The 16760-nt window shown below is 41.8% G+C and overlaps 1 protein-coding gene across 1 annotated transcript in view; it reads left to right on the top strand.

Annotated features, from left to right (window-relative positions):
- Positions 1-15627, top strand: part of LOC126419167 (fatty acid-binding protein, muscle-like) — a 99479-nt gene extending 83852 nt beyond the window's left edge. The window contains exon 3 of the mRNA XM_050086295.1: positions 14750-15627. Coding sequence (XP_049942252.1) covers positions 14750-14803 — 54 coding nt within the window. The 3' untranslated portion in view covers positions 14804-15627. The remainder of the gene's footprint in view (positions 1-14749) is intronic.
- The last annotated feature ends 1133 nt before the right edge of the window (positions 15628-16760 follow it).

The raw sequence follows: 16760 nt of genomic DNA, 5'->3' as shown, positions 1-16760 counted from the left end.
GAGGTCATCAGTGATTTTCATTTAAATAGCTTCTTCAATCACTGAATCCCAGAAGTCGTTTGTGCGAGCCACGACTGACGTTCCCCCTCAGATTTCATCCGGTGTCCTTTTTCTAAAGCATGCTCAGCTAAAGCAGATTTCCCGGGGTAGTGTGGGCGGTAAAACCTTTCATGCTTGCCGGCCGCGGTGGCCGAGCGGTTCTAGGCGCTTCAGTCCGGAACCGCGCGAATGCTACGGTCGCAGGTTCGAATCCTGCCTCGGCCATGGATGTGTGTGTGATGTGCTTAGGTTAGTTAGGTTTAAGTAGTTCTACGTTCTAGGGGACTGGTGACCTCAGATGTTAAGTCCCATAGTGCTCAGAGCCATTTGAACCATTTTGAACCTCTCATGCTTCTTCCTGCGTTCTTCCACAGTGCGTACTGTTTGCCCGTGTAAGACTGGCCACACTCGCAAGGTATCTTATAGACGTCAGGTGTTCTGAGACCTTCTGCCTCTTTAACTGGTCTCAGTAATTGACGGTTTTTTGTCGGAGGCCTGAAAGTTGATTTGATCGTGTGACAGAAGTGCTGTCGTTTCGGCCGCCATTGCAAAAAAAAAAAAAAAAAAAAAAAAAAGGTTCAAATGGCTCTGAGCACTATGGGACTTAACATCTGTGGTCATCAGTCCCCTAGAACTTAGAACTACTTACACCTAACTAACCTAAGGACATCACACACATCCATGCCCGAGGCAGGATTCGAAAATGCGACCGTAGCGGTCACGCGGTTTCAGACTGTAGCGCCTAGAACCGCTCGGCCACAGCGGCCGGTCCACTATTGCAAGACGGAAATGAGCTAGCGAGGATTATGTCTGAATAAGACAGGGAAGTGAAGGTTAGCCGTGTCTTCTGTTGCGACGCTTTCACACAAACTGTGACCCTTGTAGTTATTGGGAGTCAGAGGGTTACTTTTCTTAGGTCACAGTCTTGATGCTGAGAATTTGCTTTATTTACGACCCCTAAAATTGTGCAAGATATCAGTAACGTTAAATTATTTCGTCAGAACATTCGGAGATTAAGAAATGTGACAGACGTTCTAGCTTCGCAGACTTACGAAGCTGTGAGAAATGAGGTTCATAACAACGTATTCACGTTGCATAGTCAACGGTTACTTCTGCAAACGACACATGGGCTGTGGATGTGACAGTCTCAGGCACATCTGTGCTCCCAAGTGTGCCAATCCGCTTATTAAGAAGTCAGTCTCCCGACTGCTTTGATGCTGTCCTCTCCATCTTTCTATATCTTCTCCAAACTTTTTCATCCTAACCATTACAGCTAATATCCTTTGTTGTCTGTTTTGGAGGTTCTAGTTTTATCCTGCCTCTAATGTCCCCCCCCCCCCTTCCGCTCCTTGTAGCGCCAGCTTCTACATCTACATCTACATCTACAACCATGCCCCGCAAGCCACCTCATGCCGTGTGGCGGAGGGTACTTTGCGAACCACTGTCACTATTCTCCTGTGCCACTTGCGAATAGTTCGCGGGATGGGCGACTACTGGTAAGCATCCGTGTGGGCTCGAACCTCTCTGATCTTTTCTGGTCTTTCGCGAGATATATGTTGGAGGAACGACGATACTGCATGACTGTTCTAGAAATGTTGGCTCTTGGAACTTTAAAAGTACACCACATTGCGATGCGGAACGCCTCTCTTGCTGCATCTGCCTCTGGAATCGGTTGAGCATATCTGTGATGCTATCGCGCTTACTAACCGAACCTATAACGAAACGCACTGCTCGTCTTCGGCTCTTCTCCATTTCTTCCATCAATATTATCTTATATGGATCCCAGACACACTAGCAAAATTCAAGTATTCGTCGGACGAGGATTTTATAAGGTACCTCCTCCTATTTATGCAGTGTACGTTACATTTGCTTATTTTGAGCATCAGTACTTCAACTTGTTAAGATTTCTCTCCTTTGAGAATGACATCTTGTGGTATGTTCGCTAGAAGCTCTCCAGCCCTCGCAGCTGCTCGGACATTCCGTACGCTCGTGTTTTGTTCATTAGACGGCAGTGCGGCAGCGCGGAACTCCATCGAACGCCTTTTGGAACGAACACAGCTGCTTTGCGGATCAGGTGGACTGACGGAGTGAGCTCGGTTTCACACGATTCCTGCTGTTCGGTGTCCATGTTCATTCTACAGACGAGATTCTCGGTCTTCTGAAATGTCGTAATACACAAGCATTAAACATGTTAAAAACCATTCAAAAACCAGTATCGCACAAAATATTTTTTTCATTCAAGAAACCGGTTTCAACAGTCTTAGCTGTCACCTTCAGGTCCTACAAATTTTGTTGTTAGCAAAGCATGCTCATTTTTGCTGAACCTCATGCACAAGATGTCAAATGGATAAAAGTCAGCACATTATAAACATATGTCATAGATAAAATACTTAAAAACACACAGCACCTTGTCAAAAAGGCCATGTCTATATACATATTGCTCACAGATGCTTCTTACAATATACAAATACGGTACGTAATAGCATATTTTTTTACATATGCTGGACACATACTAAACAGTGCAAATCCACTTTACAAGGCTTACAAGGTATCTTGTACTTTTTTTGCCATTTAAAGTAGATTTGCACTGTTTAGCATGTCTCCAGAATATGTAAACAGATATGCTATTATGTACTGTACTTGTATCATGTAAGAAGCATCCGTGAGCAATATGTATATAGACACGGCCTTTTGGACAAGGTGCTGTGTGTTTCTAAATATTTTATCGATGACAAACGTTTATAATATGCTGACTTTTATCCACTCGATATCTTGTGCATGAGGTTCAGCGAAAATGAGCACACTTTACTAACAAAAAAAATTTTTAAGACCTGAAGGTGACAGCTAAGATTGTTGAAACCGGTTGTCTTGAATGAAAAAAAATATTTTGTGCGATCTTGGCTTTTTAATGGTTTCTAAAAATACTCTCATAATGAGAAAATCCATGAAACATGTTTCAAAACTTAACGATACACTATTCCTGAATGTCGTGGCCGCGCGGGATTAGCCGAGCGGTCTACGGCGCTGCAATCATGGACTGTGCGGCTGATTCCGGCGGAGATTCGAGTCCTCCCTCATGCATGGGAGTGTGTGTTCGTCCTTAGGATAGTTTAGGTAAAGTAGTGTCTACGCTTAGGGACTGATGACCTTAGCAGTTAAGTCCCTTAATATTTCACACATATCTGAACATCTGAATGTCGTGGAAGATGCCCCGTTAACTCGTCTATTCTTGTGGTAAACGTCCCCGACAGTCTTTATTCCTCACCTTTTTCCTATTTAACATTTCTTCTTTTATGCTCACTTAATTTTTAACATTCTTCTGCTCTTGATTCCGATGGCCCACGTTTGACTTCCACACACTGGTGAGCCTCACACGTACAATTTCAAGAATTTTCGTATCGGTATCTGATATCAGTAGAATTGTTTTACTGAAGGAAGTTTCCTCCCTTCTTCCTGTCTAACTCCGCCAGTGTCTTTGATTCATCACCTTCATTTTACGTGCCACGTACGTGTGTTGTACGTCTCCCTTATTACATCCAGCCAGAAGAGCTGTGTCGCCTGGGAACCGTAGCACAGCTGCCCGTTCCCCTGGCACTTACTATTATGATCCGTAATTTTCTTTCATTTCACCTATATGTTTGTTCGACGTACACGTTGAAAAACAGGGATCGTAAGTTTCAGTCTGCGTTACACTGCCTCTCTTTGGTCTTCCTCTTTTATTATTCCCAGACAGGTTTTGTAGTGTATGTTTGAAGTTTTTGTACACCAAAGTATGCAGGACAGGTTCTGTGAAGTTCGGAATTTAGAAGAGAGGTACGGTCAGAAGTGAATCTTCCATTCAATTCGTGAAGAGTTTCGTGATGCGACAGCCGACACGGGCATTGCTTGCGGGAGGGACCAGAATCGAGTTTCGGTCTCTAACAACCCTACCACAACAAAGGTCAAAATTTAATAATGATTGTGGTGTTGCTCACGCTGCTAAATACTGCATTTTCGGGCAACAACAAAATTATTATGTGGCAGATGTCATTAGAGCACAGTTAATAAAGTCATTTCATGTAATAATGAATAAACTAGGCACTCATCTTTTCGTGTTTCCCACGCTGGTCTCGTTGTAAAATCATGGCTCCATCGTCGAAAATCTAGGTGGTGATGATTCCAAGGTCGGTTGCAAAGAGGCCTAGGTTTTATTCCGCTATATTCAAAAGTTTTGAAGATGCGCTTCACAAACCATTCTTGAAGATTAAACCTTTCAAAGTTAGCACAATAGTGATACAAAAAAAATAATCGGCACTCCGAATTTAAGTTACACTTCCGTTTTATTACTTTTGCTGCAATATCACGTAACACACAAAACATCACTTCACAATACAAAACATACTTGAAAACATCTTCCTCACATTTTATAAGCTAACTAAATATGCGTCTTTCCAACGTGACGTCCAAGACTTGACCTTCTCTAGGTCCGACTCTCTAACTCCCTAACTAATAATCGCTTACGCGCCCAAAAATCAGAGTTACATGTACGTAAAGGATCATAGTGACAAAAGAAAGAATACACGTAAGAATAATATCATTGCAATATAAACATATCGATATATCAAAAATGAAATCAAATCTGAATGTTGTCTCAGAAATATGTTAACTACTTTACAGAAACACACTAGAATATTGCTGGTATCGAGAGGTTAAGTTTAGGTGCCGTAATGGTTACGTAAAACCAAGTACCATTACAGGTCCGAAGCACAGTTTTACGGGGGACGTTCAATAAGTAACCCAACGTATTTTTTTTTAATGAATGCATGTTGGTTTTATTCAGGATTCCGATACATCATATTATTCCCCATTCTTTTGCCTGCAAAATACTATCTTTCAACATAAACTCAGTTCAATGCGACGGCCTTGCGCCACCTTACTGGGAGGGCCTTTATGCCCGCATGATACCACTCTACTGGTCGACGTCGGATGCACATAATACGTGTGTAACTAAGTAGCAAAACTGTCAGCACAGCGTAACTATAATAATGGTACTTCATCTTTATGTAAGTACAGATATATATTCGTCAAATGCTTGCCACTTACAATTGTCCCACCTGTATCTGTTTAGTCACCAGCAAACAATTTTTTTGTATTTGTACAGTGATCTAAAGCAGTATAAACATGTACATGAATGTATAAAAACATGAGAATGGGCGCAAGCCCGAAACCGGTCGTGTGAAAAATAAATAACCTTTTATTGTGACTGGTAGCGGATATTTTTCTTAACTTATTTTCTCCGAGGTCAGCTTCTACCAGTTTTTCTATTAATCTGTAAATAATTTGCCTCAGTATTTTGCAACCATGATTTATGAAAATGACTGTTCGATAATATTCACATAGGTAGAATCCACCTTCTTTGCAAAATGAAGTATTACACTGTTCTTGAAGTCTGAGAGTATTTCAGCTGTTTCATAACAGTTGGAAAAGGGTCTCCATAATGCTGAGGGACTGTCGTCTGTTCCAGAGACCTTGTTCCACTCAGGTCTTTCAGTTATTTATGAGATTATTCTTGCATCATCATACCTCCCATTTCATCTACTTTACTTGCTGTTTCTTTTGTATATACAACATAGAGTTCAAGTTCTTTACCTTTGTACATATTTTTCCACCTTTTTACTTTTCCTTTATTGCTTGTCATTTGAACCCTTGAGGTCCATGCAGATGCTTCTCCTGGTTTCCGAAGGTCTCTTTCATTTTCCTATCAGCGGCACCCACTTCTCCTCTTGTCATTTCTGCTTTTGCAGCCCTGAATTTTTCCTCCAGCCGCCCCTGCTTAAACGTTTTGCACTTTCTGTCAATTTCAGTTTTAGGCGTCCCTGTTCCCCTTTAACTGCTTCACTTGCTGCATTTTCATATTATTTCCCTTCGTCAGTCAAATTGAATATCTCGTATATTATCCAAAGATTTACACTGCGTCTTGTCTTTCTCCCTCTTTAGTCGTCTGCTGCTGTCATTGTTTCATCTCTCTAAGCCACCCATTCGACTGCTATTGTATTTCTTTCCCCGTTGCAGTCTGTTATTGCTTCTCCATGTCACGTTTTATTCATAGTTCGATGGAAGCTAATAATTTGAGTCCATGGTAGTCGAGTCAGTAATCCGAGTCAATGATTACAGTTTATGATTGGAATCGATGGTTTGGGTCCATGGTGGAGCCATTGGTTGAGCTTACAGCGACAGGCACTTGCACGATGACAAACAAGGCTTCATAAGAACCGAAAGTCATTATGGAGGTGACATAAAAGTGTAAATACTACAGTCGTGATGGGGGGGGGGGAATGGCCCTAAATTCCACTCCGGTCATCGCGCCTGAAATTTTCCGTAGTTTCATAATATTACTTATAGGGACTGCCCGGGTGTTTTTTTTCTTTTAATTTTTTTTTATACATCACTTACCAACTTAGGTAGTGTTTCGACTCTAAGATATCGTCGTCGACAGCACATTTAACTGAAACGCTCCGCCGGCGCAGTTGACCGAAGAGATGCCGGCTTTGGAGCGCGTGTTGGCTGCGAGCGATGACTCCGTGACAGCTCCATGGCCACAGAAGCCAAATGTTATCGCGCCGCGGCAGATAATACAGTCGCGAGCGACTTCTTGCTTACCGCCGCGGAGACGCCTTTAGTTGGCGGCTGATTCACAGGAAACGCGTCGCAACTCGCCTGCTAGTATCTGAGTCTTAGGTTATACTCACTAGGCGTATTGGCTTATGAATCTTAGCTACTTCCGTTCGAAGGAGATCCTTGGATGTCCTTAGGTTAGTTAGGTTTAAGTAGTTCTAAGTTCTAGGGCACTGATGACCATAGATGTTAAGTCCCATAGTGCTCAGAGCCATTTTTTAGATCCTTGGACTTTTCCAGTAAGAGTGACGCAGCTAGCAATATATCGCAGTGTAATAGTCATGCAAGTGTATCTTCATTCATAGACCCTTAATCATGAGCCTCTGTTCGATACTGGCTTATAGAACTCCTAGCATAAATGTTTTGGGCTGACTGAAGGGCGGCTTTGGGTGAGATAAAGTATAAAAGTTACTACTTGAAACAATAAAAATAAATTGACTTAAAATAGATAGGTAATCTTTTGGACAATATTCTGTACGTCTGAAACATCTGTCTTCAACAACACAGGTATACACCAACGAAAAAAAATTACATACACCACATGATAGGTAAAAAGATGAGTTCATTATTCTAGCGAAAATTTTCGGACAAATTTAAACTTGTATTTCAAAAAAACTAATCTTAGAATAATCTTCAGAACACATAATACAGTACGATGACGAATTTTTTACTCCCTAGAACAGTCCTGTAAATTTACCTGCTCAGGTTTTTGTAAGTTTAATGTCGTAGCTGTGAGAAAAAGTACATAGGATACAGAGGAAAGAATTTCTAAATCACATTACACAGCGCCTGTCAGTGATGCACAACGCCGAAAAGGAAGCATGATAAATACTTTGGAAGAGGCCGACATTTTCACGCATTCGACGAGACATCTTTTGAACGAACTGACCTACCTGAAAAGAAAAAATCACCTAAAATATCGCCAATATTCTCATAGATCTATAGTGCTGAAACACATTCCTTTTCTAAAAAACTTTTGTTCATTATATCAGCTATGAAATAAACAACTTAAGCAATATCATTGAATGCTAAGGACATCGTCGATAATAAGTACATAATGTAAGAAATTGGTATGCTGATTAAAACTGGCATATAATTAGGTAATTATATGTCTTATTGGCAGACATCTTTGTCAGGTGCTCAGAAGACGGTATATAAGACAAGTAAATTATATGAAAAATAGCGGACACGTTAATACGTTCGAAATACTATACTCTGGAGATAAACATATTTTGAATCCTATTTTATCCTCCGTAATGCAGATGCCGCAGATAATGGGTGTGCATGGATCCGATACTGTTTTGACAAAAAATAAATAAACAAACATGATCTCTGTTGGGCAGCTTACGTAATCGCCATTGGGCAGCTTAGACCCAGGAGGAATAGTCAGTATTCCGGCAATAAACGTGGGCTCTAAAACGCATACTTTAAGAGTATGAGCGCTTGTTCATCTTCGATCCTGTCAAATACACATCTTCTATAGAACAAATGTTCATAGATGTTAGGGTACGCATCTTAGAGCTCATGTTTACTACACAAGTTTTTCTTGTTTTGGTTCACACTAACACCTTCCGAAATGTGGGAATCAAAAAGCCTGCAATGGAAGAGATTTTTTTCACTGTATCGAAGTTGAAGAAGTGCTCATAGGTATGCATTTTGCAGCTCATGTTTGCTGCACTTTTTTGCTTCGAATGATTGTTCTTATCATGTTCCTCAATACTGACCATTCCTCCTGGGCACCCTATATCTGCTACTCTACTTCCCATTAACATAACCACATTCCACTACTATACAGCTCTTAGGTGTCTGCGAATACCAATACTAACGTTTGGAGACTCTATCTTGTCAAAAACTTGCTCAAAAACGTGGATATAAAAAGAAATGGAAGAAGAAACGACTTAAGTTGGGAAACAGAATCAACAATTTTTCTTAGACAGAATCTTTATGTATAATCCATAGCGAGATTGATAATATACCTCCGATATGTAGCGAGAATAAATACAAGGAGTTACTTTAACTCATTCTTTCTCTGATACAGCACAAACGGAAAATACAAATTGGGGTAGTGCTATTAAGGGAACTTGGTTGCCAGGTCGTGGGTTCGCCACAAATGTGACTGCTGGCGGAATATACATATATACATATGTCCATAAGTCTGCAGTCGTCAGTGGAGTATTTGACTCAGTGGCACACCAACGTGTGTTAACTAAAGTGCATCCATAAGGAGTGTGAAACAAAATTCGTGACTAACTTGCGAATCCTGCCTCGGGCATGGAAGTGTGTGATGTCCTTAGGTTAGTTCTACATCTACATCTACATCTACATGATTACTCTGCAATTCACATTTAAGTGCTTGGCAGAGGGTTCATCGATCCACAATCATACTATCTCTCTACCACTCCACTCCTCAACAGCGCGCGGGAAAAACGAACACCTAAACCTTTCTGTTCAAGCTCTGATTTCTCTTATTTTATTTTGATGATCATTCCTACCTATGTAGGTTGGGCTCAACGAAATATTTTCGCATTCGGAAGAGAAAGTTGGTGACTGAAATTTCGTAAATAGATCTCGCCGCGACGAAAAACGTCTTTGCTTTAATGACTTCCATCCCAACTCGCGTATCATATCTGCCACACTCTCTCCCCTATTACGTGATAATACAAAACGAGCTGCCCTTTTTTGGACCCTTTCGATGTCCTCCGTCAATCCCACCTGGTAAGGATCCCACACCGCGCAGCAATATTCTAACATAGGACGAACGAGTGTAGTGTAAGCTGTCTCTTTAGTGGATTTGTTGCATCTTCTAAGTGTCCTGCCAATGAAACACAACCTTTGGCTCGCCTTCCCCACAATATTATCTATATGGTCTTTCCAACTGAAGTTGTTCGTAATTTTAACACCCAGGTACTTAGTTGAATTGACAGCCTTGAGAATTGCACTATTTATCGAGTAATCGAATTCCAACGGATTTCGTTTGGAACTCATGTGGATCACCTCACAATTTTCGTTATTTAGCGTCAACTGCGATCTGCCACACCATACAACAATCTTTTCTAAATCGGTTTGGAACTGATACTGTTCTTCGGATGACCTTACTAGACGGTAAATTACAGCATCATCTGCGGACAACCTAAGAGAACTGCTCAGATTGTCACCCAGGTCGTTTATATAGATCAGGAACAGCAGAGGTCCCAGGACGCTTCCCTGGGGAACACCTGATCAGTTTTACTCGATGTTTTGCTGTCTATTACTACGAACTGCGATCTTCCTGACAGGAAATCACGAATCCAGTCGCACAACTGAGACGATACCCCATAGGCCCGCAGCTTGATTAGAAGTCGCTTGTGAGGAACGGTGTCAAAAGCTTTCCGGAAATCTAGAAATACGGAATCAACTTGAGATCCCCTGTCGATAGCAGGTTTCAGTAGTTCCACGGGACTGATGACCTCAGATGCTTAGAGTAATTTGAACCATTTTGAGCCATACACATGGGACATTCAATTTCGGAAATCGTTAGGGAATTCTATATTCCGAGATGCACACTGTCAAGAATGTGCCGAGAATATCAAATTTCATGCCTTGCCTCTCACCATGTACAAAGCAGTGGCCGACGACCATCACTTAACGACCGAGAGCTGCGGCGTTTGCGTAAAGTTGTCAGTGGTAACAGACAAGAAACACTGCTTGAAGTAACCATAGAAATTAGTATGGGACAATGTAGGTCAGTGTGACGGAATTAGGTGTTATGGGCTACGTCAGCAGACGACTGACACCAGTGACTTGGTTAGCAGCGCGACATCCCCTGCAGAGCCTCCCCTGGGCTCGTGACCATATTGGTCGGCCACAAGTTGGTAAGAGCCGACCCTAGTGTTCGAGTGTGGCCCAGACCCCAGAGAGCCATGGACCTAGGTTGTCAACAAGGCACTGTGCAAGCTGGTAGTGGCTGTGTTTACGTGGAATGGACTGAGGCCTCTAATCCAACTGAACCAATCGTTGACTGGAAATCGTTATATTCGGTTACTTGGAGACCATTTGCAGCCATTCATAATGTTGCCAAACAACGAATGAATGCTCATGGATGATAATTCACCATGTCACCCGGACACAATTGTTCGCTATTGGTTTGGAGAACATTCTGGACAATTCGAACATTTGTGGGACATAACCCAGTGATCACTTCGTGCACAAAACTACCTCCGGCAACACTTTCTGTTATGGACGGCTGTATAGGCAGCATGGCTCAATATTTCTGCAGAGGACTTCCAACGAATTGGCAAAACCAAGTCGAGTTGCCGCACTACGACGGGCAAAAGGAGGTCCGACACTACATTAGGAGGTACCTCATGACTTTTGTCACCTTAGTGTATCTTGGTAAGACTTCAAAGTGGTTCAAGGAATGGCAGTTTGCTTTTGATATTCAGGAATGTAAAATCGTGCACTTAACGAAACAAACAAACACAGCATTCTTTGACTACAACATCAAGGGATCGCAACTAGTATCTGTCAACTCAAACAAATTCCTGCTTAGTTAGTAAAAAATTATGTCCGGTTTCGGCCTCTAGTATTTGGCCATCTTTAGACAACGGACTATCACGTTATGCGGCTGGGATCATCACAGCTGTTCCATCGTCAGCCGGATGGTGCATTATTCAAGGATGGCCCATTACCAGAGGCCGAAACCGGTTGAAAGGTCTCTGTTGGATTCCTTTCGTGTTAATTTCTTAAATCTGTTGTCATTTACGGCATAAATTCCTCTTCTAAATTTACGGTGGTGTTTCTGACTATCTGGGAAGAGACTGAGTAGTGGAACGTGTCACATTTACACATAAACAACAACGATCTGTCACACTACTACACTTTAAAACACAGTTTATATGTAATTCATGTCACTCAGTCTCATACAAAACCTACATTCGCTTTTTTGATATACTGTATATGATAAGATACTGTCATCTCCCTTCCCTTCTGTGTGAGAGGATGAATGAGCAAATGTACACTCCCGGAAATGAAAAAAAAAAAACACATTGACACCGGTGTGTCAGACCCACCATACTTGCTCCGGACACTGCGAGAGGGCTGTACAAGCAATGGTCACACGCACGGCACAGAGGACACTCCAGGAACCGCGGTGTTGGCCGTCGAATGGCGCTAGCTGCGCAGCATTTGTGCGCCGCCGCCGTCTGTGTCAGCCAGTTTGCCGTGGCATACGGGGCTCCATCGCAGTCTTTAACACTGGTAGCATGCCGCGACAGCGTGGAAGTGAACCGTATGTGCAGTTGACGGACTTTGAGCGAGGGCGTATAGTGGGCATGCGGGAGGCCGGGTGGACGTACCGCCGAATTGCTCAACACGTGGGGCGTGAGGTCTCCACAGTACATCGATGTTGTCGCCAGTGGTCGGCGGAAGGTGCACGTGCCCGTCGACCTGGGACCGGACCGCAGCGACGCACGGATGCACGCCAAGACCGTAGGATCCTACGCAGTGCCGTAGGGGACCGCACCGCCACTTCCCAGCAAATTAGGGACACTGTTGCTCCTGGGGTATCGGCGAGGACCATTCGCAACCGTCTCCATGAAGCTGGGCTACGGTCCCGCACACCGTTAGGCCGTCTTCCGCTCACGCCCCAACATCGTACAGCCCGCCTCCAGTGGTGTCGGGACAGGCGTGAATGGAGGGACGAATGGAGACGTGACGTCTTCAGCGATGAGAGTCGCTTCTGCCTTGGTGCCAATGATGGTCGTATGCGTGTTTGGCGCCGTGCAGGTGAGCGCCACAATCAGGACTGCATACGACCAAGGCACACAGGGCCAACACCCGGCATCATGGTGTGGGGAGCGATCTCCTACACTGGCCGTACACCACTGGTGATCGTCGAGGGGACACTGAATAGTGCACGGTACATCCAAAGCGTCATCGAACCCATCGTTCTACCATTCCTAGACCGGCAAGGGAACTTGCTGTTCCAACAGGACAATGCACGTCCGCATGTATCCCGTGCCACCCAACGTGCTCTAGAAGGTGTAAGGCAACTACCCTGGCCAGCAAGATCTCCGGATCTGTCCGCCATTGAGCATGTTTGGGACTGGATGAAGCGTTGTCTCACGCGGTCTGCACGTCCAGCACGAACGCTGGTCCAACTGAGGCGCCAGGTGGAAATGGCATGGCAAGCCGTTCCACAGGACTACATCCAGCATCTCTACGATCGTCTCCATGGGAGAATAGCAGCCTGCATTGCTGCGAAAGGTGGATATACACTGTACTAGTGCCGACATTGTGCATGCTCTGTTGCCTGTGTCTATGTGCCTGTGGTTCTGTCAGTGTGATCATGTGATGTATCTGACCCCAGGAATGTGTCAATAAAGTTTCCCCTTCCTGGGACAATGAATTCACGGTGTTCTTATTTCAATTTCCAGGAGTGTATTTCTAGTTGCATACTTGAGGATAGCAGACAAGCCTGTCTGCTAGAGAACAGTAGGACCAACGTCGGAACAGGTAGCTACGCTTTCTAAAAGCAGAGAGGTTTCTATTCTTAATATGGTCCTGTCCGTCCCTTGTCATGTTGGTATAGGAAGCTGCCTCTCTGGTCACTTCCGTTTGTATCTGTTAGCACGCTCGGTAGGAGCCCAGGGCAGTCTGTCCACGGCGAGCGTCTGAAGTGGTAAGATCTCCAGCTAAGCGCGTGTCTGCTAAGTCGGTAGGACAATGGATTTCTTAAGGTCAGCCTAACTGAAAATTTAATCACCTTTATTTCAGGTTTAGCTCTAAAATATCTAATGTTATCTTAAATTGCAACGCAGTGTAATTCGAGTGTGAAGTTCAGAATATATTCCAGTAGTTGCTTTGTCACTACTTTGTGAGTAAAGTGGAACCACATGTTGATCAGTAACTCTAACTAAGGTCATCAATCTTAAATGCGAATGTGCCTGAGAATATAACGTCTCGTCTTGACAATATTTTTCAATGTAGCAACTTTTCTTTATGTTCAACCCACGTGGGGTGTACTTTGTGAGACCTGTACCACGTGCTTATACAATTGTTTGACCCATCAGGTTAATAGTAAGACGATAGTAACCAGTTCGAGGTTTTTCTTTTGTAAATTGCTTTTCGATCTAATTTGTTTTAATTATCAAAATTATTGTGGAGTTACACTCTTTGTGTAAACCAAGTTGACCCCATGAAGCATGTGGTGTAATCATCAAAGTAACCCTCAGCTATTCTCTTCGGGAAGATTTCACAGAGAGTTAGTATGAATTTAGTACACCAGTGTGTGGTAATTACATGACGGACAGGATTGTGCTACGAACGTAACTTCTTTGGTGGGTGAAAACTGAATCGGTTGGTTGTGGTTAATTTCCTCTTGCATATGTTTTAACGTTCTTCGTGTGTTATTTTATGAATGCAGTGTCGTATGCAGTCTCCCAATCTTGGCTCCATATTTGATGTGTTCCATAAGATTACAATCTCACATTTTCACAATCCTAAATAAGGCTCCAGTTTAGTTATGAATCAAGTTTAATATGCTGAAATTTCAATGATCAATATTAAAATAAATTTCCAAATATAAACTGATTTATTTCTTTTTATTTAAATTCTCTTATATATATATATATATATATATATATATATATATATATATATATATATATATATATATATATATATATATATTTGGTAAGCTAGACTGGATACCTGGTGAAACAGTTGCGCAGTAATGCAAGGTTAACTTCCCCAGACAGCTCACAGCTTTTAACCCGCTTTCGTTGTCTATCAGCACCGCTTTCATAGCAAATTAAAGCAAGAACGTTACACGGTAATATTTTTAATAAATGGCTGTGCGACCAAGAACATTTTTCATTAATTATACATAACCGAAATACCGGTATTAAATCCACATCATGTTATCTAAAATTATAAATACCTGTTTGATAGTTTGTAGTGAAATTTGTTATGTTTCCTTGCTGACATACCAATGTAGGATTTCTTGTGGTGACAAAAAGTAACTACAGTCTTTTGGATCGTAATTTGAAATTTAATATTTTCCTGTTGCTTTTTTCAGGTTGGAGAACTGGATAACATCGTTTGCAGAAGGCGCTACAAGGTAATAAAGTGACGGATACAGACTCTGCAGCACAGAAAGCTACTACCGAACGATGGGTATCAGGACCAAGATGATATTTGAGGCACCTGTCAATTGAAGACTGGGGACAGTACTTCATCCTTCGTTCACCATGCCTTCGCTGCGAAATAACTTTGGTTGCTAATATTAAAGAATTTAAAAACATTCGTTTAAGACAGTGGTGATACGTTTATTTTAAAATACTGTGTGTTGAAACGTATAATAGTATGTCGTATAATTTATATTAACCAGCGTTTTAAGTTCTGAAGTCCTATGCAAGTGCTAACATTCAGTAGCGCTGTGAAGTACTGAAGACGTAAATGGAAAGGAAGCCAATTTATATCTCTCGTGCCATTTCTGACATTAGCAACCTTAAATTTCTTGATTCATTTAAATGAAATGTCTTCGAGGAAAACCCATACTGATGGGTGTCAACCAATCGTTTTAATTAAACTGACGCTGAGCGTGACATTATAATAACTGAGTAAATTAATATATTACATTGAGTAACAGTTCGGGAAAATTTTCAAGAATGAGAAGAACATATCAATTTTTTTCGTGTTTTGCGTTATGTATGTAAAATTAAACATCTCTTTTACAACATCTTTATTTTTACTGTTGTGCATCAGATTAGTAACTTATTCAAACTGTGTTACGTATTTCAAGCATTGTCTTCATTATCTCAGGACTCCATCATCCACTTATTACTCAAAATGCTTCACACATCTCTAAATTTATGTATCAGCCCTTCATTAATACAATTCTCATCAGCTTATAGGCATATGTGTATATTCAAAATAAAATACAAGACACTGGAATGAACTGATTTAATTAAAATTTCTCGCTTTCTGATAATATCAGTAGTGAAACCCAATATGTCAGAAAGAGAGCTGAAATAGTTTGTTTTTGTAGCCATGTATACTCATTTCTAAGTGGTTAAAAACAGGAAACTAGGTATTAAGAGAAAGACTACTGGGAACGTAGTTGACAAAGTGCATTTGTGTTAATTAAAAGGTAAAGATGTCCAGAAGGGGGTCTGGGCATTATTCAGAATATCAGAAAATGTATGTGAGAAATTCTTTACAGTTTTGGCAGAATAGAGCATATGTGGTCCATAGAGACGAATTAGGAATGCCAAAAAAAAAAAAAAAAAGAGGGGTAAGCCCGAGACACTCATGATGGATAGATGTAGCACTTGGTTGTACGAGGGACGTTCTGGAAGCAAGTTTCGTCACTGTTTTTCACACGGGAACTCCACTTCCAAAACAAATACACATACCATCATGAACTATACACTTTGCACATAGTCGCCACCGACATTGAGACATTTGTTCTAGCGTGCACTCAGTTTGAAGAAACCACTCTGGTAAAACTCGGAGCTCTGCGATGCAAGGACTAATCGCACAGCTTGCTCCAGCTCAGCATTTGTTTGAAAGTGACGTGTTGTGGAGTGGTAGGAGAAAGGGCGTTTCTGCAAACGCCACACTCTCTGGGAGTTTTACGAACTGACCGTGGTGCTTGTTCTTTGGTGTGTTTAGCTTCCTTTCCCAGTGGCCTTTCATTTAGCTATGTACGCAATTTAATATAGGACAATCAAAATCCAAGCGTAGTTATCTATTGGCAACCACTGGTACTAATTCATAGTTTATTTACCAGTGGTGATTAACTTATTTCAGTGTAACTTGACTATCTCTTACGGGTGTTGCACATATTATGGGACAGTTTCATGAAAAAGGTAACATACTATCATAATCTTTAATCTATTCTGGATCGTTAGCCTCGTCCAAGCGAATTTTGTTAAATATTATCTCACAGAATATAAATTATTCAGACCCACTACGTCGAATAGTTGAAATTATTTTTCTCAGCATACCTTTCTTCGAGACAAAATTTATGAGCTCATTTATTCTCTCTTACTTAATTTCATCTTAATTATTTTTGTGCTATATCA

This window comes from Schistocerca serialis, chromosome 9 (assembly GCF_023864345.2).
Source record: "Schistocerca serialis cubense isolate TAMUIC-IGC-003099 chromosome 9, iqSchSeri2.2, whole genome shotgun sequence".
Taxonomy (NCBI): domain Eukaryota; kingdom Metazoa; phylum Arthropoda; class Insecta; order Orthoptera; family Acrididae; genus Schistocerca; species Schistocerca serialis.
Note: the sequence above shows the minus strand (reverse complement) of the source record. Positions and strands in the feature narration are given on the sequence as shown.